General features: G+C 36.8%; 1 protein-coding gene across 5 annotated transcripts in view; it reads right to left on the bottom strand.

The window, feature by feature from the left end:
* Window positions 1-24,629, bottom strand: part of PSD (pleckstrin and Sec7 domain containing) — a 161,805-nt gene that overhangs the window by 29,052 nt on the left and 108,124 nt on the right. For all 5 annotated transcript variants that reach the window (XM_072423879.1, XM_072423880.1, XM_072423878.1 and 2 more), the window contains one exon: window positions 21,417-21,460. In XM_072423879.1, coding sequence (XP_072279980.1) covers window positions 21,417-21,460 — 44 coding nt within the window. The remainder of the gene's footprint in view (window positions 1-21,416; window positions 21,461-24,629) is intronic.

Genomic DNA, 24,629 nt, shown 5'->3' with positions numbered 1-24,629 from the left:
TACCATGTACAAGCAGCTTACCAGTAATTTAGGCTGTTTACAGTTTCTCTAGTGTTAAAATGTAGTATGTAAAAGTCCAAATTTGAAATTCCCATTCATTCCAAGGTCAAACCTACAAACCCTTTTAAACATTTTCAATGCCCCCAATAAAGTCAGGGGGTCATTAATAGGAGTTAGTAAGGCTATGATATGCATTTGACAGCATTTGCGATTTTTTTCCTCCTATTCTGCTTTTCTCCTTTTCTGCCACATAGCCTAGTTCAAAACGACATTACAAAATGCTTAAAACACATATAAAAGCTGTAAAGGCGTTTTAAATGCTTTAAAATAACATCCATGTAAACTCATCTTTGTTGTCACCTGTAAACCCCTCAATAACTTTCCTGACAATGAAGGATATTGTCATCCGGGCATGAATTCCTACAAGTGACTGTGTTGACACATATTGGGGAGCCATAGTCAAACATTGTCAACGTCAGAAAGCCAGTCCAGAGCAAGAATAAATAATGTGCAGCCAAGACTGTTGCAAGTGCATGTGGACAGAAAATTGTTTAAAGAATATGAACAGTGGTAGTAGGATGGAATGAAGGATAAAAAAAACAGCAATACCAGAACTTGGGGGTCTATTTATAAAGAAGTGAATCTGGCTAGGTTGATCTCATTCTAAACCCAAGCCCTGGCACATTGGGATGCAAGGGTGAAGACAGGGTTGTTTAGTTGAACTGCAGGGAGGTGAGAATGAATGCGACAAAGAAGCTCTGGTAAATGAACAGATTTTCCAGCTTGTTGGAAATCTACATGTGAACTGTCCAGGATATGTACCCTACAAATACCCCTATAGTCTACAGGGACACTACACAACAAGGAGTGGCAGGATCAGGCTCCTTAGATTACATGCAATTGCTTCCACTAACAGTTTTGGGGGAAGGGGGCTTCGTCTTCTCCTTAGACTGCACATTATGGTGGACGCCTTTAAAAAATAAAAAATACTAATGCTGTGCCGTATATGACCAATCTATCCTACTCTGTTTATTTTTATTCACAACCACTCTTGAAATGGATGCTTATTAGGATAGCGCCCAGCATCTGTTCTGTGTCACCATGGCAACACTGACTAGGCCAGCTGAATGCATAGATTACGTGGAAGTATCTCTAATCCCACCGAAATGACAGCCTGCTGTACACAATGAAAGGATGGTAACGTGGGACTGGACAAATACTATAGCCATCTGAACTTTCATCTCCATGCGTGCTTTCCGCCTCCAATACAGATAAATGACTGTAATCTGCATGCAGGAAATATGTTACTCAAGTGTTATGCTAAGACTCTGCCTGAAATGAATGTTCATCCCCCTCTGATATCTAATATAGTAAATGGTCTTCATTATATTCTCAATAGAATTGACATATATTAATAATTTAGTGTGTTGTGGTGGTGCTGGAAAGTTTATTAAATACTGTGTTGGAATATTCCTCTGGCAGTAGTCTGTGTCCATCAATACAGGGTCATTGCACTGCATTGCCTAGTTCCTACTCCATTCCAGCAAAGTTTTGTGCTTTCTGCACACTTGAATAATGACTGGGGGTAGCAAGGAAAAAATACAGTGATGCTTTGCAATGAATTGATTCAATAAGCTAAAATAATATAGGTTACTGCATATTACATGTAATTATTGTTCACTGTCTTTTATGTACAGAATAACGTTCACAGTATACCAATGTTCACATGTTATGGCTGAGCTCCCATGATCAGCATTTTTTAAATTTTGGACAGGGAAGATTTAAAAATTAAAAAAAAAAAATACCATCATTAAAATATGATATACCTAACAGTTCATGTAGTTAAAGTGAAAAGCTTAACCAACAGCTAATTACATAGCAGTAAAACAGAAAACTGTATACTATATGGAATAACTGCACAGCTCAGTATGAGATGAATATATACTGTTAGCAAACAACAGAAAAATTAAAAGCCAAGTACACGTTTTCATAGATCAATGAGTATTTTTTGTTTTTACAGGGTCTTTGAAGAAACAAACATGAGTTATGTGCATATAACAACACAGTTGTACTGTATATTTTCACCCCGTCCACAAATGCTTTAAGTAATTAATCTAGCTGGCTTAGCTATGCAGCTTCCTATGTCACCTCTTCCCCTCCTGTGCCTTTTACTTTATTCAGGTAATGATAGTGGGGATAGTATTTAGTATGGTAATTTCGTATCTCATTTCACAAGCCTCTGTTTTATTTGTATTTGCATGCAGATCAGCTAAGGACGCAATGACAGGCAGGAACATACTTTAACACACTGCCGGGGAAAAGGGGGGGCTTTTTATTTTTTTATTCCCATCTTCTAAATTAAAATGTTTTAACTGCAAATGCTCAAACATTCTTTCAGCATTTTAGTTTGTTCCAACCCTATTTGTGTCAATAGAACTCCCTATTATTCTTAATTTGACCTGGACATGAGGCAAAACATGAGATTATGACCTAATCAGATGTCATCTCTGCATCTGTGTCACAGTGCTAGTGGGTTGCCAAATAATAAAGAAAATTGTGAATGTCTGTTCCTTTATGACCTAGGGAAGTAGTGAAAATGTGTACAACTTATGTTTGACCGTCATTGAATCAACAAAAAGTTAAGCCCCGTTGGGGTTATTTGTGACAAGTATAATGAAATGAAGTTTTTCAGAGCTACTGACCGAGCTGGTGAAATCTGTGGCTGGTACTGATCTTCATAGCATTTTTATTTGGGGATTTGTAAGGGGACAAACTTTGCTAAAACTGTCAAATGTATTTTGTAATTGTGTTGAATATACACGATTTCTGATATTAAAGCTGTGGCCAATATTCCCCCAAAAAACAATAATGTATTTTATGTGTTTTTATTTAATAAATATGGGTGGTTACACTGTTGAACTCACTGTTCATATCATGACTTTACTGGGTCCATTGTATGAGTGGACAAAAATGGGGGCACAGGAACCAAATGTATACTGCCAGGAAACAGGGAACATACACGTTAACATTAATGTTATCCAGGATGTTCCACACAGTACAAATGATGCATGATAACAAAATTAAGAATTGAATGAAATGATACAATACAGGATGTCCTGGAGAAACTGGTAAATAGGAGTTTTCTCTGAACGGAAAGGAGAGGCTGCTGCCAGGAAAATCATTTTAGTGTTAGAAAAGACATATCATCAACATTCCAGACACGTGCTTCAGTCTCAATGCAACATGCGAACCGTTCAGCTGAATTTGCTTGAAACAAAAGTATTTTAATAGGTGGTGTATACCTAATGAAAAAGCATCTAAAACTAACATTATTAGAAAATGAAAAGTAGGAAAAGTAGGATGATCTACTAGAAATACATGTCTAATACAGATTGTATATCATGGTCATATAAAAAGCTGCATTCTGGCCTTCTATAATTGTAATGCTGTATTGCCAGTTGAGCTTCATTTGATTAGTCATAAAGATATTTCTAATGAAGAAAATAAAGGTCAGTATAAAATTACAGAGATTGATTGTGAAATAACAAAAAGTGTAAACTCCTTATGACATTAGACTTTCTCGGCAGTGTTGGTAACCATCCATAAATCCAAGGACAGCCTGTAAAAAAAGACAAACAATTTGGTCTGGCTGTGATGTCTGTTTAGTGGACATTGCATCATTATTCTTTTGACAGCTGGGCACACCAACAGCCAAAGTTTGGCCTCTGGTGTATACCAGTTAAAATCTTGGATAACAGAAGAGTTTTAATGTTGTGTGAGTGTAAAGCTGGGTAGGTGGCCAGGAGGTGGAGGGAGTTTGGAGGAGTGACTTATCTGCCTTTCTCTCACCACTCCATGTCCCTCCATTAGTCCAGACAATATATGTAGAGTCACGTTTAAAACCTAATGCTCTAAATCGTCTGAAGAAAATGTCAGGTTTATTATACCTTTACATTTAATCTCATCATATACAGTGTTGGCAATTTATGTTATATACACCCTTCTACATACCCTATAGCTTTGGTCATTCTGTCAAATTTAACATGCAAACAGGGTTACTAAAATGTTATCAATGTATCCATTCCCAGAATTTAGCCATACCAACAAGGAGACATTGTTATCTCCACCCCTGCCTATAGAAATTTTTGATGACTAGAATTTGGTCGCAATACATTTGGAATTAGGTTAGCAACCCTGTCACTAGAAAGCTACCTATTTTACAGACCTACCTATTTTTCAATTGCAGTTCTGAAAATGTATTTGAAAAGTTCTAAACTGTAAAAGCTGTGATAACAAGAAGGCAAACTTGCAGGATTCCTGCGGCTGGTCGAATCCCCATTACTGAACACCAACCAATTTTTTGCACTATTACAACACCAACCTTTTTCTGCACTATTAAGGTAACTTACACTCACACATAAGATAGCAATATTTTGGGTCATAAAGCAGGCCATTTCTCAAGCAACAGTGACTCGCTGATGTAGGTCCTAAGGCAATGCCAGCAAGGAGAACACTGGGCAGTGTAGTAACCTCACCCAATCTCATTCCAGATTTTGTGATGACAACAGTCCGAGGAAGTAATGCTATAGATGATCCCACACTGAAGACAGAAAGCTATCACACTTCAGAATAGGATTTAGACTACTAATTATAAAGAGGAATTTTAGACAAAAAGAACATTCATAAGGTACTGTTTAGTGGCACTTATTTCTAGAAGACAGAAAATCTTCACTGTCTGAGTTCACAATAGGATAAAGCCATTCCTTGCATGCATATCTTAAATTTTAGTTACGTGGTGCTTTATTTACATCTTATTTAGAACTAGAAAAACTATAAAAGCAGCTTCAATGATGGCATTTTTCTATTCCATGGATGTGCTATTTTCATTCAGCTGGCATTGTAAAGTTAAATTTCGACTTTGTAAATTCTGCTCTGACTATTGCCTGTTGTCTTGAGTCCACCTCTCTGCTCTGTCTCTGACGGTTTTCTATTTGCCTGTTCTTGTGGTCTCTGCTTCAACATTGAATACTGTGGCCGTTGCTTGTTTTTCTAACTTCACCTCTGAACCAGTACTTTCCCTATAAATTGAGGCATTGATAACCTGTGGGAAAAGTCAGCGGTCTCAAAGAAACAAAATCTAAGGGCTGTAGGCAGCTCCCAGAAACTTTCTATCCTCTACGGTTACTGAGGACATAATGTCTGTCACACTCCAGAGAGACCATGCAAACTGGTGATGACACAGATACTCAAAATATCTATAACTAAGGTGATCATATTCTTTCTAAGGATGATATGCCACTGTACCTTCTATTCTGGGATAGCAGCTGTCAGTATATTGTTATGAAACCAAATGTTTGTCAACTACCTGTTGGATGTGACGAATATGACTTGGAATCCTAACCCAAAGCTTGTACAATTCTAGCAAAGTTCAGGTCTTATTCCACTAAACATTATGGCCAATTCAGTATTTCTTAATGTGCTTTGCAGGTACAGTTTCACAGTTGCAGACTTTCTTTTCCAATATAGTATATTCAAGGTATTGTCACCATTTAAATGGATAGCTACAGGTATCACATGTGTTTGCCTGTAATTTTGGTATTGTTATGTTGTAGACTTCATGGAAAAAACATTAAATGTGCATTATTATACATGTGGACTTAGAATACTTTTTTTATTAAACAACATATTTGGTTTTATACAATTCAAGTTAATATTCTTTCAGTTGCCAATGAGGATGACATAAACAAATAAAAACTCCTCCATGTTAATTAAACAAGGAATCTGAAAAATGTTAGTTTTAGATATGCATATTTGTCTATGAAGACAGCTGGATAACAAGCTGCAAAGAACATATGGATAACCCCAGGTGGCTTGTTTCGGCACTATATGTTTTGATTACACGTGTTATTTAGGTAATTTACCCTTGTCCATTCTTTCCATTTAGAAGATTATCACTGTACATCACAAGCAACATGATGTTAAATAAGCCTACCAAGCCCACAGTGATATATTATGACAAGCGGAGTTATTATGGAGAGGGAAGAATCGCCTACTAACTGCCAGATGGGACATGTCTAGCTTTGGTTGTGTGCTTATTCACAGATGCTTAGGGATACAAATGTGTATGAAATCACATAATGCACAATTAGCAAAATCATCTCAGCACTGTTTGAGAACTATGCCAAATGTTCACATGACATTGAAAAGGGTATGAAAAGGGTATCCTTCATCCTATGCTATATAAATGAAAATAACTTAGCCAGCATTGGGATCCCAGGTTCAAAAGGGAAAGATGAAAGTAGTATTAACTGGAAGTTAGTTTTTTAAGTACATTACATTAACAACAGGGCTCTATTTTACTCTTATCCTGTACGTTCACCATTAATCTGTATGTACTTTAGGAGGCTAGAACTAAAAATAAACATTCCACTTCAGTATGAGCTCTGTATCCTAACATGGAGAACAACATTCTCAGTAGGGATTGCTTCTTATTACATAACCACAATACTTGAGCTTTAGTTTAGTCAGTCCTTCCAGTGGGAGATGTTTTTTTATCTCCTTGAGTATTGCTCGAGTTTCTCTCTTCTATACTTCACTTCAACAACACAGCTCTAAAGAGTCAGTTTTCCAGCCATCAGACTTTTTAATAGCCTCTTATTGTCATATGCTCCTATTGGAAAAAGTGTAGCTGTGATTCATGAGTAATAACAGCAACTTTATTTCTTGAAGATTTTCTTCCCTAAATTGTACATTTTGAGGAGAGAGACTGCAAAAACTGTAAAATACTGTAAAACCACATCATGGTAAGTTATTTCAAGGGTTTACGTACCAACAAAGTTGACATACAGATACAGTGGGCATGATTTATTAAAGCTCTCGAAGGCAGGTGCCTCCAAGTGCAATTAAAGTGTCACAAAATCTGTCACATTATGTCTGTATATACACTGTAAACAGCTCTAAAAGGTCCCTAACTTTGCAACACCGATAAGCAAGCAACTTGAAGACTAAGGAGTGTCCACAACTGAGATGGGAATATCTGTCCATTGGAATACCTAAACCGTTGGCTTTTTTTGGTCCCTTCTATAAAGCTATGCTTTGTGGAGTGGCCTAAAGAAAAAAAAAAACATATTTGCCCAACAGCATGTGGCAGACTCCCCTAACACATGAAGAATGTTCTCTGGTCAGATGAGGGTAAAATAAAACTCTTTTGCCATGAGGGGAAACATGATGTGTTGAGAAAACCCAACTTGCCTTGAGGACATTCCCGACAGTGAATCATAGAGGTGGCAGCATCATGTGGAGATGTTTTTGTTGGCAAAGGCTGGCCAAGAATGGAATGGCTGGCACAAAATACAATGCAATTCCTGAGGAAAACATGCTTCGGTTATCTAGAGATTTTAGAAGTAGACAAAGGAGACCATATGGACTTTTGTACAGGATTGCGTAATATGTTGACACTATATAAATACTGTGTAATAATATTATTAATAATCCCTTCAGAACTGTGCGGTCTTGGAAATCTCCATGGAGGAAGCAGCGGGTGGCGCCATCTTCTGTCTACGTCACCCGATCTCGTACTGCGCAGGCACGAGACTGGGTGAAGTATCCTGCTGTAAATGTAAATATCTCACTGAACATGCGTGAGATCAGCACATTTTTTCAAATCCTGAAAAGACCCTTTTGCGCATACCCAATCTGAGCATGCACAGAACAAGCACCCTAAAGCCTCCTGGGATATGTGATGTAGGTATCCCAGGAGGCTCTTTAACACCACAGCAATAAAGACAAAAGGCGAGGGGCTGAGCACTTTTATATAAAAGGCTTATCTATCCTAGATGAGTTATGCTAAAAGAGACATAAACCAGAGACTGGCAGCCATAATTTCAATGATAACTTTTTGTCTCTATAATTTCTTGCATACCAGAAAATATTTGGCACCTTCAAAGTGGTAGGAAAGTTGTGTAAACCAATGGTGCTAACCCCATTATACTGAGGGAAATGAATACTTTTGCAAGGCACTGTGTACAGCTATAATTCACAAGGTTTGCTTCTGTTTTAGTGGCAATGTACAACATTGTAATGTTTTTTTTTAGATATGTGTTTATATTTTAGACCCTTTTTATAAGATCAAATTTTAGTTATATAGCTAGATAAAGCAACCATTATTTATTTAAAACTAAGTGAGACCTGTTGAGTTTTGACAAACATTTTTTATGTGTATTGCCTGGAGTGTAATTGTGTAAACCTGTCTGTAATATAGTAAGTAAAATACTGATAAGTATTAGTGACATGGCAGCAATCCACTTCTCATTCCAAAAGCAGCAGATTTATTGATGACAATTTTAATTTTGAGTTGTATGGGCTGGCTGAACTGTTGAGAAACCATTTCATTTTGGTATTGATATGTGAAAGGTAATTTAATTTGTATTGTAGACTTTACATATTCACAATGCAATTCAATTTTGATGGCTTAACATTTTTAAGCTTCAAGTTGCCATGCAACAGCCTTTGCAGGGAAAAAGCAGAGCAAGCAAGGCACAGAAAGCAAAATATATCTATATTGCTATGCATTTACTTATGCAGTTAACACAAGTGCATGACGTGTGACCCATGGTGAACTGAACTTTCCAGTTCAATAATATATGATTTATAATACTAATAATAGGGTTCTGACATTGTCATTACATAATGAAACAAAGGAAAATAGAAGCACAATATATTTTGTGCTGATAATAAAATCTGGAATAAGCAGAAAATTGGTGTTAAAGCACCATTAGTACATAAATAAAAAACAAAAGATGATTCAACTTTTGAAAAACTACAGTGTTTTCTATATAAGTAAGACGCATTCTAAAATTTACAATATTTTATTTGAAGCAAAAATCATGTGATTACATATTTGGAACAAACGATTGTTGAACTTCAACATTTAATATTTACAAATCAGAAGACGCTAATATCTTTAAAACCCTTCGTACTGTTTCTCACTTCATTTCACTGGAAACATATTACTTACAAAATAGAAATAGATGAACACATTTACAGAACAGAGGACATCTTGGTTCAAATTTGTAAACTCTAAAAACAATATTATTTAATCTATGTCTCTTTCATATTTCTCTTTTTATTGCATTGAAGATTATTTATGTTAGTTCAAATCCTTGTTGCCCAACCTATGGCCCTTTGACACTTACTGGTTGGCTCTTGGGGCCCCAGCACACAGTGGTCTGTTTCGGAGATTACTTGAAAGTAATCTTACTTGTTTTCCTAATTTAAAAGCTACTACACAAGTACTTCATACCTATAGCATTCCAACTAATACCAGGCAATTTTGTCAGTGTCTTTAAAACAAACATGCAAAGATGAAAACATAAAACTTCTATAGCTTTTCAGGGAACAGGTTTCAGGTCTGATATCCAAATCATAACTTTAATACCATTCGGTTACTGTATAAAAACAAGCATGCAGGATAAGAGCTGGGACTTTTTATACATCACTGGCTGCATAGTTGTAACTATTTGTGACAGGGTCCCATGGCAAAGCCCTTAAGGGGCACCTTGTTTCTCTAATTTTCATATTAGAAGTGATTCCTATAGTGGAGAAGAATGGTAGTTTTCATAGCAATTGTTTGGAGATTCTTCAACTTTGTTATTCATTTAATACAAACAGACTAATTTTATTCAAAAGTATTACTAAGCTACTGTGTGACAGAAAAGTCTGGGCCCCGTGTCCTTCTGGGCCCCGTGTCCTTCTGGGCCCCATAGCAGTCCCACCTTTGACTGGCTGAATATTTGTTCCATGCCGTCAAAGCTAATGGATTTATACCTAGGCAAAAACAGATAGGACTTCAATGCTTTTTGTATACTTTAAAATTGTGGTGTTTTTCGTCATCATGTCTGCAAGTAGAAAGTTTTCTGTATATGAATACAATTTATAACCTGCATACCCTCAGCAATCTAGTTAAATTATGAAAACGTAAGTGAAGGAAAATTTTGACTACTGATCAGAGCAACAAATCAAGTTTATTTTCTTTCTTATTTTCTAGAAAAAGAGATGCCATGAATTTGATTGCTTGCTTTGACTAAAGTCTTACTAGACTGATGAACAAAGACTAGAGTGATGAACAAAAAAATCCTTTATTACTCTTTTTAATCCTGTATAACATAACCTGTATTATTCAGCAATTAGAAAGGTACAACACATATCTATATTCGTGTAAACAAATAGGATAACAGCTCACTGGCCGAATCACTGTTCTGGATTTTTACACATAGCTCCCAAGCTCCCAGCAGATACCTGATAACATATTTTGTGCTTGGCATAGGAAAACAGTGAAAGAAATCCCTGGATAATGGGATTAGCCTGCCCCTATGCCAGGGAGTCTGGTGATGCATAGCTAGGCAATAAGCAGCTCAGCCCCTGTGGCACTGAAGACAGTAGATGTATGTCTAATCCCTGCAAGGGCTGCATAATAACTACAGAAAGAACGAGCTGACTTACTGCAGAATTTAAAATGGACAAACAACAATCTATACTATACACTCAACACTGCAGATTTTCTAATGACTATACATGGAAAGGAAATAGTAAATGGATGCATATGTTTGAAGTGGGTTGCTTAAAATTAACATAAACCCATAGGGAACATAGATGCAGTGTAAAATCACGTTATTATTTGATATAATAAAATGTACATATTTCTCCCTATTCTAGCCCCTAGCCAAGACAACCTGGATCACGAGGTTAGTGGCTACCAATTCCGCAAAAGGCTATACTAATGTACACAATATATAGAAGAAAGGATAATTAATATTATGCACATCCAAAGAAACATGACTGTTCCCATTAATTTAGGAAAAAGGAATGTCTAATTTGCATTCTTCAAATGACTGGCTGAATTCCAGATGTGTGCCAACTATATATTCCCAGGCAAAAAAAAAAAAAAAAATGTAAGGAAAATAAAAAACAAAATAAGGATTTGTATATTCTATATCAGTGATGCCAAACCTTTTTTCATCTGAGGTAAAACTCGTGGGCCACAATGCAAACAACAATTAAAGATATATGTGTAAAACTAGAATAGTTTAAATTTAAAATTAAATTGAGATGTTTCCATAATGTACATGCACCAAATAAAAGAAATGAAAAATCAAGAATTTCTACACTCACCATTTGATGCTCATTTTATGAATGCAACATTTTTTTAATGAAAGATACAAAACTCCCTGTTCCTGAAAAATAAGGGTTCACAGAAGGTAAGTGGCCAGCTATGTGTGACAGGGTAGCACGGTATGACAGGTATAGTTTTTCGTATCTTGTAATGGCGCCGTAGTGATGAAATGTTAGGGGGAGTTAGCCACAAGAGTCCCCCACTTGCAGTCACATTTCCCTTTTCTTACAGAGAAATTTGGCTTCATAGAGAGTAAAGTGATAGCTATATGTGACAGGGTAAAATTATTTGATGGGTATAAAATTTTAGTGGGGGGGGGGGGGGGAATAAAAGGCATTTCCTTTTGGCTCCCACATTTCCAGGTGCCAACATCCCTCTGTTCCAGAGAAATTGAGGGTTACAGATGGTAAGTTGTCAACTATGTGTTACAGGAACCCCACCAGCCGCTCAGTCAGTCACACCGCAGTGTCTGCAGATTTGGCTTGAGGCGGCATTGAGCAGTACTGAGCAATGTCCTCTTGGCAGGGTACTATGGCACGAGGAAGGGGTAAGAGCACCGCAATCTCACCGCCACTCCTAATGGAGTCTTGAAGTTTTGTGAACGAGCAAGAATATTTTTGGGGCACCACAGCACAAAGCGAACTCACAGTACCCTAATAATCATTGCCATGGAAGTAGCCCCTGGGAGTCACTAACATGCAAACTCAATTTGCGGACTCTGGTCTGGAAATAGCCCCCCTTAATATGAAAATTCCCCTGCTTTTTATTAGGATGGTATGCTTGGGGCCCCTGTATCTGGCAACTTGGTATGTTTAGGCGGCTGAAATTTGGTTTAGTAACAACTCTCAGGGTCCCCTGAAAATGTTGCATCTCTATAATAACTAGTGAAGGAGATTTGAAGGTTTACATGGAGGTAATGACAGCAGCATGGACACAGATACAGCTCTCATGCTGCTGCTGGGATTATCTCACAGTACAAGGTCAGTGCGGAGAGCAGCCACAGCTAATTGCCAGATCTATAGGACACGACCACTCTCTCTCTCTCCTGGCAGCACGATTATTATTATTAAACAGGATTTATATAGCGCCAACATATTACGCAGCGCTGTACAATAAATAGGGGTTCTCATAGAGGATCGCAAATGCCCCATCCCCTCCAAGACAACGAGCAGAAAGAGAATGAGCAGAGGGCTGGATGTGGCCCCTGGACCATAGGTTGGGTACCTTTAGTTCTTTATTCGTTATTGTCCCATTTTCTTGTTTTGAGTAGCCATAGCAAAAGGCTAGGATGAGTTATGTAAGCTAAATCCTAACTGCATTCATCTAGCAGTCAAAAAAATTAAAATAACTCTGCCAAGCTGTAAAATTTATTCTATTGGTGAAAACTGCAGGTTGAAATTTGCAAAGCATTCCAGGTCATAAGAAGTAATAAAGTCTACTATGATACCTATCTGTATCCAAAAACTATATACATTTTTCAAACATAAATGACATAGGAACGTTTATATTAATCTAGGTAGCTTACTTTTCTTTCCCTCTGCATTATCAGCCATAGTGAAGTGAATAACACCAATAAGATTGTTACAATAAATCTTGTCAATGGGTGAAATATATTAGGCTGCAGTCTCAAAGATGATGTGTTGAAAGCAGGAAAAAAATGCAAATTGTTAGGGTCTGAGCAAATTTGAGAAGGGCCAAATTGTTATAGCTAGATGACTGGGTCTGACCTCCTCTATAACTGCAAGTCTATCTATGGTCTGAGAAAGAAAAAAACACTGAAATGGCATCAGGGCCATGGGTACTCAAGGCCTATCGAAACACCTTCGGAGCCATAACTGGCATATTGGGTCTAATGGCAGGGGGCCCTACCACACTTCTAAAATTGTTCAAGAAATGCTTTAGAGCAAGAGTCCCCAATCCCCGGCCAGCTGACAGTTGGGCCCCGGTCCTAGCCAATGCACCCCCCAGCCGGGTTGGAAGAAGGACCCCGCTTGGGGGGGAGGGCACATACCGGCCAGAGACATGGGCCACGTCTGCCATACGGATTGCAGGATCAAGGCAGTGGACGGGTTCTAGAATCATGGCGTAACTCTGCAGGTAAGTTTCTTCTCCTTTGAGTGACACATGGCTCCCTGCACATGCGCGGCCGGAGTCCTTGAGATTAGTGGTCCTCGAGCTCCAAAAGGTTGGGGACCACTGGTTTACAGAACATGGGAAGAGTTAAAATGTTTTGACTCCAGATTTCCAAATCTGAATATGATAGAGCATCTGGATGTGATGGCCTATGTCCGCTCCCTATGTCTTGGGACCAGATACCACAAGCTACCTATGTTATGAGAGGTCAGAGTTATTTTAGAAGCACAAGAGCAACCTATAACATTAAGCAAGCATTTGTAATGGTATTGCCAATCATTGTTGATATATAAACAAGTTTTACAAACAGACATATTTATGGGGGACCACTATATGTACGAATTATAAGTGAGAAAAACAAAGTACTATATGCATCTAATTTGACCACATATTTGAACTTATTTATAAAATAAACAATAACTAATCTTAATGTGTACGTTATACAATATCTTCAACAATCATACAAATGTAGTATGAAATAGGATGAAAAAAAGTCAGTTCCCATGAACCAGCAGACACTTCCTTATTGTGCACAATACTTAACACGTGACAATGCCATGACAGAGGGAGGCAAAGACACAAAACTGCTTCCACTAAGTGTACATGACATTTTCACATTTGCCTGCAGTGTTGTGCATGATTTTTATCTCCACAAGGACAGTCCAAAAACAGCAAGGTAGATGTAGACTGTGTAAATCACTTCATGCTGCAATGCAGTGAAACAAATGTTGCTGCATTTTTCTTTTCTGTTGTAACCTATGTTGATATGGACCAAAAATGCACCACATCTCCATATTTGCTTGTAATATTGTTTTTTTTTTTTTTTTTTTTTGGGGGGGGGGTTTGTACTGGAGGTAAACACACAAGGAGAATAAATGGATTAATATGTATTTAGGGGGCTCTCTGTGCTGTTCCAAAAACAAAAAGAAAAAAATTTCTGCATCACATTTAAATGTTGAGTTCTACAGACATCTGAAAAACGTCTGGAAACTTACATTATAAAAATAATTTAGGTGCTTGATGTAAAATACAGTGAGGAGACATCTGTAAACCAGTTTCTAAAATGCATGTATATGTATGAATATGTACAAATATCCATATTGCTTTATAATGATTTTGTTATGTGCAGTATACCGTGGATGGTCTTACAGTGTTTTATCTTACGGTTAATAACTCAGCTTAGATGAAATGTATATATGACGTGCATTAGCTTCTAATTGCCAGCTCAAGCATACTAGCATATGGTGGACTCATTTCCTAGCTGTGACCATTCTGTTACTCTGCGGTGACCTCCTATTATTTTGGAAGGATTTCTTTATCTACCGTAAGTTAAAATTGAATGGAAGCTTGTCAAAACTTCACATTGGATGGTTGAATGCACTGATAATATCGAAAAATAGGAAAAAGGACACCTATTTACCCAGGGCCTAACAGCAGCTTTGCCTTTTCAGCACAGTTAAAATGCACATACTTCTAAACAGTCACTGTCAGTACAGGGACCTGCCAAAATGTCACCTTAGATCTCATCTCTGCTCAGTCAACCATTAATATGATATTTTTTTATATTGTACAAGGTAGTGTAAATAGCTTCAATTTTTTTTTTATCAACAAGACACATGCTAGTCATGAACATTCATGAACTTGCATACTCCAAAGAGTTTTGATACAGAAAAAACAATACTTGAAAAATCAAATATTCCATTAGATTCAAATTAGTGCAAAATTAAAGTAATTGTATAAAAGCTCAGTGTTCAGTAAAAAAAAAAATTGATTGCAATGCTGGGGATGGAAATCTATTGCATGCAAGACAGAATGCTGCACAAAGAAACATTTATGCGGACTGGTATCCACAGCAGCCAGTCAGATTTTTAGTTAATAAAACTGAATGACTTAGGTGATCTAAGAACATGAGATTTTCGGGATTTGCAAATTCACACCCGTTTGCTAGGGATTATTCTTCAGGAATTTTAGGATTGTGCTTTGCTGTTCCTATAAAGATAGCTGTGGATCAGTGGTAGTCGACATAACTAAAATGGGGGCCCTTATTTACAGCACCTTATATCACCAAAGAGCTTCAAATAATATTTAATGTATTGCTACAGAAAACTGTCAGAGACTGCTGATATGCAACAGTATATGGTCAGAGATTAGGGACAGGCTTCAGTAGACAGTCAGACTGGAGAACGAGACTGCTAGACACCGCTGCTAATTAAAATCAATGTTTTGACTTAAGTGCTCTTTACAGCCACCCTAAACATAATGTTTGTCACATATGGGAATTTCTCTCAGCAAGATCCATTATAAATATAGAACATTTAAAATAAATATGTATAAAATGGGTGAGTATCATGGAAAAAATATTGGTGTGAAGGAAATAATAAATCATTCAGTTACTAGAAGTAGTGCTCTAGATTGTTGATATGAAACTGCCTATATCCCCCATGTTTATTATAGATGACAGCAATGTTATCTTAAAAGAAAAGAATGGAGAGACCGTGTTAAAAAGGGACCCACCTGTAAAATGGAAGGTCTGCTTACGATAGCTGGGCTCCCTCCCCCTTCAGGAAGTGTAAAGGAAAGTGAAACGCATCTTGTAAAGGGTAAAGTTAGAATTATAATTACCTAACCTGTCTTCTGCATCATTTGAAGGTCTGCCTTCTAGGTAAAAACCTTCAGAACGCAGAGCAGGTGAAATGCAGTGAGATTACACACCAATACAGTGCAAGAGCATTTTCTTGAGACTCCACCTGCCTTGCATCCCACTGCACTCCTATTAGGAAGGCAGAAAACAAGGAGGTATAACTTTTTGGATTTGCTTTTTTTACCTACATATAGTAGGTTATTTTGAGAAGGGAAAGAGAAACTCGCTTTGAGTAGAAGGTCTGCTTCAAATTGCATTAAGGCTTCTGAATTTCCCTAAATTCCATAAACCTTTAATAATAAATCACCATCAAAACCACAAATAGAGGTTTTTTCCTGCCATCCCACTGAAGAAATTCTTAACAGCTGTCATATCACCTTTACAATTTCCCTCTGAGTGGCACTGTGCAAGTCATTTTGGCTGACAGAACGTGCATTGTGTTCTTCCAGCCAGTTCTGACCCGTTAAGAATGGATTGTGAACACACAGTGCAAATTCAATCAATCAGGAATAGCATAATACAGTAAATGTTGAGGAAACCATTTGTAGGCATTTAGAGCAATCCTGTGACGATTATAATTTCCTCTTAGTTGTTATCATCCAGGCGGACAAATAAGAGTTAAAATCTGTAGAGGTCTAAAGGCTCTTGATGCAGAGTGCGCCAAGCACTTATATTGTTCTATGTTTACTTGTTTAATTTGTGCATATCACATCATTGACATCATCAACAGAAGACTTAACTATTATGTAGTTTTAAAAAAGAACTATAAAAAAAATGGTATTAATGTACCCATGAAACATCATGAGGCATACTACATAATTTTCATTATTATCTCCAGCCCTCCAGAGTGAGTTAAGTAAAAGGGAAAAAAATCATCATTGTACCCAGTAAAAATTGAAAAAAAAAATTGAGCTGTTAGAGTACAGTTCAGAAATATTACTTAAAATGTTTCTGTTTCTGCATTGTATAGTACAACTGAGAAGGGGATGATGTATCAACCTGGTAATTGTCAAGTGGTTTTGCACTTCACATTTTGAATTGAATTATGTGCAGAAAATGATTTATTACTTATTCACCTCTTACTGCAATATACGCCTTGTCTATGGAGCAGTCCCCGACAGCCTACTTTTTTTAAAGTAGAAATGTACTTATTAGGGACAATGGCAGAGCATTAAAAAAGCATAAAAATGTACAAACCATTTTTACAAATGCTTGAAAACCACACTAAATGATGTAAAGCTAACTAAAGAAGAGCACCTGACTTGTAAATGGATAGTTAGAAAAAGCTCTAAAGGAGCATTTCTGCGTTCATCACAGGTCAGACATTCTCCTTCTGAGGTAAATAAGTGTACATTTTAATCAATTCAAATTTATCCACATCATCAAAAGGGCTAAAACCAAGGCCCAGATGAAGTACTTCAGTCAACAAATTTATTATATTTAGTGACTTTTGACCAGTGACCATTTAGATTGTACTAGCATGATACACTCGTTGTTTGTAACTCCTGATGAAGCGGTAGTAGAGAACCTGTGAAACGCGTGAAGTTTTGGAGCACTTGCTCTAGGAACAAAGCTTCCATTAGAGAAATTGTTGCTGATGGTATCCAATAGATACAGATCATATATGTGTTTTTATTATTACAATGATGTCTTTTATGAAAACTAATGTGTATGATCCATGTAATTAAAATCCCTCAACTTTCTTATTTATCTTTTAAATAATATCGCTATTGAATAGGGATGTGGCATATGTATAACACAGGAATATCCCATAGTTAAATGTTGTGAATGTACACAGAATAATTTGGCTGCACACTGTAAATTGGTGGGATATTCACCTTTGCACATCATCGCCAAAGACAATTATCACATACTGGGTAAACAGGATGAACATAAAAAAACTCAATGTTTTGCAAATGCTTATATAAATTTTGACTAACAGAAGCAAGGATACCCAAAAAGGCCATTTTTTTCCTTGAAAAAGCTGTTATTTTTTATAGCACGCAGAGGGGCACTGCTACATATTCAGTTTAAAAAAAGATTAAGATATCTATTCTTTCCTTGTCACTTGTGACTATTTTTTTACCACACAGAAGAGGATCAAACTATGTTGTGATAGATTTATCCCTGCTATTACTATAATACATGACTATTTGTGTCATTTTACGATCTATTATTCTGCCAATATTACGTATCTTTTCAAATTCATAACAAACAAAGACAGAAAAGGAACATCCCACAGTTTGAGGATCAATGGAACAATTTATCAACTGAATAGTAATTACAGTAGACATTCTTAGTCCAGACAAAGGTGACATGAATATATATATGAATCGGTTTCTGAGAAAAATTTAGAATACATAATATTATATTTTAAGTGTAAATAAAAATGTACAGCACACAAATTCTATGTCTTTTTAATTTTTTTTTTTTACTGCATTACATTTTGGCCCTCTCTTAATATTAAATGCCAGAACTTAAATTGAAATAAACTTTGAGCATTCAAGTGTACTTAAAATTGGTTCACTCCTTCAATGTGCAACAGCAAAGATTCCTTTGGCATAATTCTGAATTCTGTTGCTATAATGCATACATTAATGTTTAACAGAACAATTAAAATGGCATAGCCCCATTAACATATACTATGAGACATGCTGGCTTTAGCATTTTCTCTTCATATACTCTGCAATAACTTATTATGCTTCAAAGCCCTCAGGCAACTTCAACTCTAAATGCCATTAATTAAAAGTCTGGAAAACATCAGGAAAAGCTTCAATATGATCAGCTAATAGATCTAACTAGGCCAACCCAATGTGGCCACAGACTTTAGAGGACAGTTTGGCAAGCCTTAACAAGCAAGCCTTATTCTACAATGTTGACCAGTTCTCTTTAATAGCAACATGACAGCTAAAAATTAATTGGAGTAAAGAGGCCATTAACAACATCATTTGGGGCAATAAAAAAAAAAACTCTCATTCCTTGAAAATCATTGCATTTAAACATTACAGCTGAGTCTTCAACAAGTATTTGTAAAGAAATCTGCAGTGTTTCTCTACTCACCATGTGTTTGATGAATCTGGATGTTTGTTGGGCTTCAGTGAAACATGTAGGGTCATAGAGCTTGGATTTCCTACAGTACTTATGGTCAACATCTGCTAGCATACGGATGATAAATCTTGCCTACCGGCTGGCCGATTTTATACAGACTAAGAGTTAACAAGACAGCTGTAAAAGGATACTACTTAGCAGTGTTGCCAAACTATTTTTTTTTTTGGGCAAATGGCCAACAAAAATCTGGATACCCATTTTTTTTAAGGTAACATGCACACACAACCCAACACAGTCCACTTGCATGCCATGGAACTTCTGATGAGATCGTTCTACTTCCTCTATTTGCTCTTTTCACCCTGGGTATCACTTATCATCCCTGCTGTTCTAATATTTTCCACCAACTCTATTTACTCTTTAATGCCACATACTATCAGTAAAGAAAATTAATGTAATGCCACCTACAACCCAAATATACTGCAGCTGTCAGCCCCCCGTGTCATGATGCTCACAACTCCAACAAGTAATAAGATGTCTTCTTTCAAATGACATGTGCAATTAGAGCAGACAATTTTCCAAGCATATGGCTAATGATGAAATTATTGAACTGCTATCTGCTGCTCATTTCCCCTAGGTGCTTCTCAACCTACTTTTAACACCGTCTGTGACTGCTATACTCCCTTGCTTTGTAGGTTGGTAGCTGGGCTGTCACTGGTGCTTTCCATGGCTCCAGGGTTCAAGCTGTGAGATGTGGTTTGGTTGGTGGTGGACTTGGTCTGGTAGAAGTGTAGCTGGCTTTCTCTGGGCCAGTGTTCCTCCTCCCCCAGGTCCCAGTAGTCTAGTCTGTGCTACTCGTTTTATTTTATCTTTATCCAGATAGAGTAAAAACTTGGAATATGAGTATTTTGTTAAATTGACTTCAACTATTGTTTCTAGTTTTGTTTCTAGATACAATTACATATTTTCTCTTTTCCCACCTAGCTAGAAATAAATTAATTCTTTATCAGCAGAGGTCGGTGAATGAAAAAAAATCATATCAATACGTTTGCATATTCTCCCCATATTTGTATGGGTTTCCTTCGGCCACTTCAGTTTCCCCCATACCGCCAAAAATGCAGTTATCTTAATTGGCTCTCTCAGGAATTGGTACATGTGAGAAAAAAAGTAGTGCAGCCAAAGGGCAGTGTTGGCTGCTAGGTGTGATATGGATGTGATACTAATAATAATTTCCTTCATTTCTTTAAGGAGTTTTTAAAGTAATCAGACAATTGTAAAAGGGGACAAAGTTATTTAAAGTAAAAGTAAGGTAAGTGGATTTTATTAACACTGACATCAGAGGACCCCGTTTCTTGCTAGGATTGGAGTAAAAATACACCACACCAGTAATTTGCAGAACTTCAGTCATGCTCATTTTACCCAAAAATCACCATGTTTATTTTGGGTGTAAACCTGCTTTAAGCTTACAAGGTAAGGGTTAATCACCTGCTGCTTTCCAAAATAAAATAAAAAAGCATCCTCAACATGAACCTCAAAAAAAAATCAAGCTATAGCCAAAGCAGATGTTTAAAGTTTTATGAAAGTTAAAAAAGTAACATACAAATTATTTTAAAATGACATAATATTTAAAAAAAGCACAGTAAAGTTAGCATTATACAATGACTACATATTGTATTTGGTCACTCAGGCATTAACGCCTATACAGGGGGAAAAGCAAGGCTACCATAGTTGACCTCCTCCTAAAATGAATAGTTGCCTGGCTGACTCTGGCTTCAAACCATACATGGATCATCTCATCCAAGGAAGCAGTTCATGCAGTGGTAACCATACCACAACCTTACCACCACTCTGAACAGCGGTAGTATAAAGCAAGAGTTACTTGTTTGGGGTCAGGAAAAAATACAGAAGCTAATTATTCAGCATTACTAAGCAGACAACTAGCTTTTTCAGAACACAAAATTGGCTTAGGCAACCTTTATAGTTTATCGGTGCTATATTATTACCATGAATCTTGCATTAACTAATCACTGAACAGTCTTGTATCCTTAACTTTATTTACACCCTGGTGCCTAAAGCTGGACCATATCCATTCAAGGTTTTGCTGGATCAACCAGCTTCACTGATGAAATATTTTCCTCCAGCCTTGGAGAGCTTTAATAAATCAGGCCCAATATGTCTAAAAGGCACAACTACAATTTTTAGTTCTTTACCTGTAACATAATTCACAACATACTACAACATAAATTTATACTTTTTTTCCTCTTTTATGATGCTAAACCTGTTTGATGTCAATTAAATAATACAATGCCAATAATTAGATAAAGACACACATACTACACACACAAAAACAAAAAACAACCTAGACAAAAACTGCAACAACCAAATATTAATTTGGGTTTTCAATTACTTTAAAAAAATATTACTTACATAGTCCACTGTAACTTCTCGTTCTTAATGGAGCTGTATAAGGCCTGAAAGCAGTACAGAAAGAAAAACATTAATAAATGTTAACGATACACAAGCATCAAAAGAACTAAGCTGTTATGTGAATTTCCATTAAATCAATTTAAAGTGTATGTCAAGCAAAATATTTTGTTTCTTAGTTTTGAATGGATTGGGAAGGATAAAAACCTCTTACAGATTTCTTCCACTATCATCCATTGGGGATTTCTCTTTACTTGCTGTCCGATTAATGTTGACATCTCCAACCATCACCATCATCCTCCTTATACTCCTTAATTATCTTTTTTTTTCCCAATCATTTCTAAGGCTACAAACACACAATAATTACGATAATTCAGAGCTGATATCAGATGACAATTTGGCATGTGTACAGCACTCATCCGATGTTGTTCATGGATCCCTACTGGTGGATCCATGAACGACCATAATATAAGTGAAGAGGAGAGATCCCCCTCCATAGAGCAAAACGGTGCTGTACATACAGCACTCGTTTAGTCTTTTGTCTTTGGAAAGAATAGTGCAAGATCCTTTCCATTGACCATTATTGAACGTGTGTACGTAGCCTAATACATTCTCTGTTATCAAATGGCAGCCTGATTGTTTCAATGTAGGTCAGGAGCTGAAACTGTTGGTAAATAAAACCTAAGCTACAACACTTGGGTCAGGAACAATCATGTCATATTGTCAATATGTTGTTATATTGGCAAGATACACTTCATAATAGTAAAGATGTTTGGGGATAGTGGATATTGATCTTTAAACAAGGGAATGCTCCAGTTGTGCTTGATACTTACCCTGGTTTAGATGTACTTCACTGACTGGGAAAAGAGAGTGCATTCAAGGATATTTAGGACACTATAAACAGTAAGGTAATTTTATTTATTTTAAAACAGCAACACAATAATTTGAGTTGATGCAGTGCTTGATGATATTGTATTGGTAAAGTGCAGTGACATATAGCAGCAGTAGCTAATTTTTTCAACAAATCTAGAATCAGATTGGCTTTTAAAGGTTACAGCACTTTATGTGCCTTCACGTTTCTTTGCACTGTCTAGTTGTTTAAGATCATGCTGCCCAAGGCAATTGCACAGTTGCTTGGAAACGGGGCTCACAACCAGGGCTGACAGAACCACACATTAGAGAGACTGACAGTGTCACATTTTTAAACAATGACATTGTCAGTTCAACCCTTCACGTTTTCATTAGCATCTGGTAACAAGGAGCAAGTCCAAGCAACAAGTGACAGCGATTAGTAAGCCAATATTGTTCTAACAAACAAAGCAACATGAGAAAAATCTCTTACATTTATCTTAATCTAAACTCACTGTAAACCTACAGCCAAGGTCTAGAGAGCAGCTTACATGCACACCGATGGGTTACTTGGAGAAATCTGTGTGCTGTAAATTTGTAGTAGTTGATAATGGATGAGGATTCAATACATATACAATGTTTTGGTCAGATTGGTGTATAGACATTCATACTCATTAGCCAAGCGAATATGTTTTTTGCATTCAGCAGGAAACCTTCATATACATTAGGAGAAAAAACAATAATAATGCAAAAATAACCCCGTGAGGTTTTTGTAGTAATCTTTAGCTTATTCAACAATCCACCAACTGATATCCATCATCTATGGGTAACCTTTAGTGGTTAAGTTCACTGTATTCAAATAGCCTGCACAGTTAGCAGAGTATTTTTGGGAAGTGGTGGAATGGGTGAATTGCCTAATGGAGGTTAAGCCAACAAATCTGCAGCAACTGTGTGCTGCTATCATGTCAGTATACACCAACATTCATGAGGAATCTTTCCAGTACCCTACTGAATCTATTCCATGAAGAATTATGGCAGTTCTAAAGACAAAAGGGGTTGCAAATCAGTACTAGTAAGGTGTGGCAGATAAAGTGTTTTGGTAAGTTTGGAGGCAGTCAGTAGGTGAAGCTTTAATGCCAGGGGTCGGTCAGTAGTATTCCATGGCTATGATGTTGAAACGTCCTCTTGACTAGAACAATCTCTACCCCTGGACATCAAAAACTTCACTTATGGTTTTCATCTTCTTCTACGTTCCATGAGTAGATGAATGACATAACTATTGTTTACAGCTGCTAAAGTGGATAGAAGGGGCACATGGCTGATAGATATAAAAGATCTAATTGAGGGTATTTGGAGATAGAATGTCTAAGTTATCTTCTAATTGCACTTTGGTTGGCAAAAAGATAACAGTACCTTGGAATGTAATGGAAATCATCCTTTATAGTCTTCCTGTCCTACTGGTGGAAAATCTGATGTCTAATAACAAGGACTTCCAACATCCAAAGTAGTCTTTACTCATCCACCACAGTCTATTTCTAAATGGCCTCCTGAAGGCCACTCTGGGACATCCATTGTCTTCATGAATGCAAGATCCAAGAATAGGGCTGGGTATTACAACAGTACATAGTTGGATTTGATAGAGCCTGTGAGAAATTTACCCTGCTTGTATTAGTGGATGCATGATTTTTGTGTTTTTTTTTTTTTTTTTTTTACTAAACCAAAAGTAAAAATCCAAAAAGTTTAGCCACACAAAAATAAAACTAAACCCTAAAGAAATGGCATTCAAGATTTTACCATGATAAATGGTCATGATGCAGGCACTTCTGTAGCAGAACAAAGGATTTTACTAAATGTACTCATTGCACTAGAATCTATCCATATATCATAAAGTCAATAATTCACACGTGAAAAAAAAAATAGCAAAAACAACAAAATCAACCACAGATCAGATTTTTAGTTGCATCACGCTCTTTCAATCATTTCAACACCAACAATGTTGAGCCAAAGAACATCATTGTTCTCTGTCAAACAAATGTGCTTTAATTTCTGTGTTATTATCTTGGCTTGACTCACAGAACAATAAAGAAGTCAGCAATTGTTTGTGTAAGCCACGTGATTGCATTCTACCTGCTGCATTTTAATAGAGCACATGCAAGAAAGTGCTCTGTTTGATGAAACACTAAGTACAGGGAAAGCTCTGTGGGCTCTCATCTACACCGTCGCTAAGCAACTTTCTCCAATCTGACGCACAACATAATGGACTGATATTTTAATCATTTACTTATAATGCATGTATGCTCACACCACCCTCTACAAATAGGACTGCTCACTGCAAAATGGAAAGGAGTGTTCAGACAAAAACAATGA

The sequence above is a fragment of the Pyxicephalus adspersus genome, chromosome 10 (genome assembly GCF_032062135.1).
Source record: "Pyxicephalus adspersus chromosome 10, UCB_Pads_2.0, whole genome shotgun sequence".
Taxonomy (NCBI): Eukaryota; Metazoa; Chordata; class Amphibia; order Anura; family Pyxicephalidae; genus Pyxicephalus; species Pyxicephalus adspersus.
The sequence above is the reverse complement of the archived record's forward strand: the minus strand, read 5'-3'. Positions and strand labels throughout refer to the sequence as shown.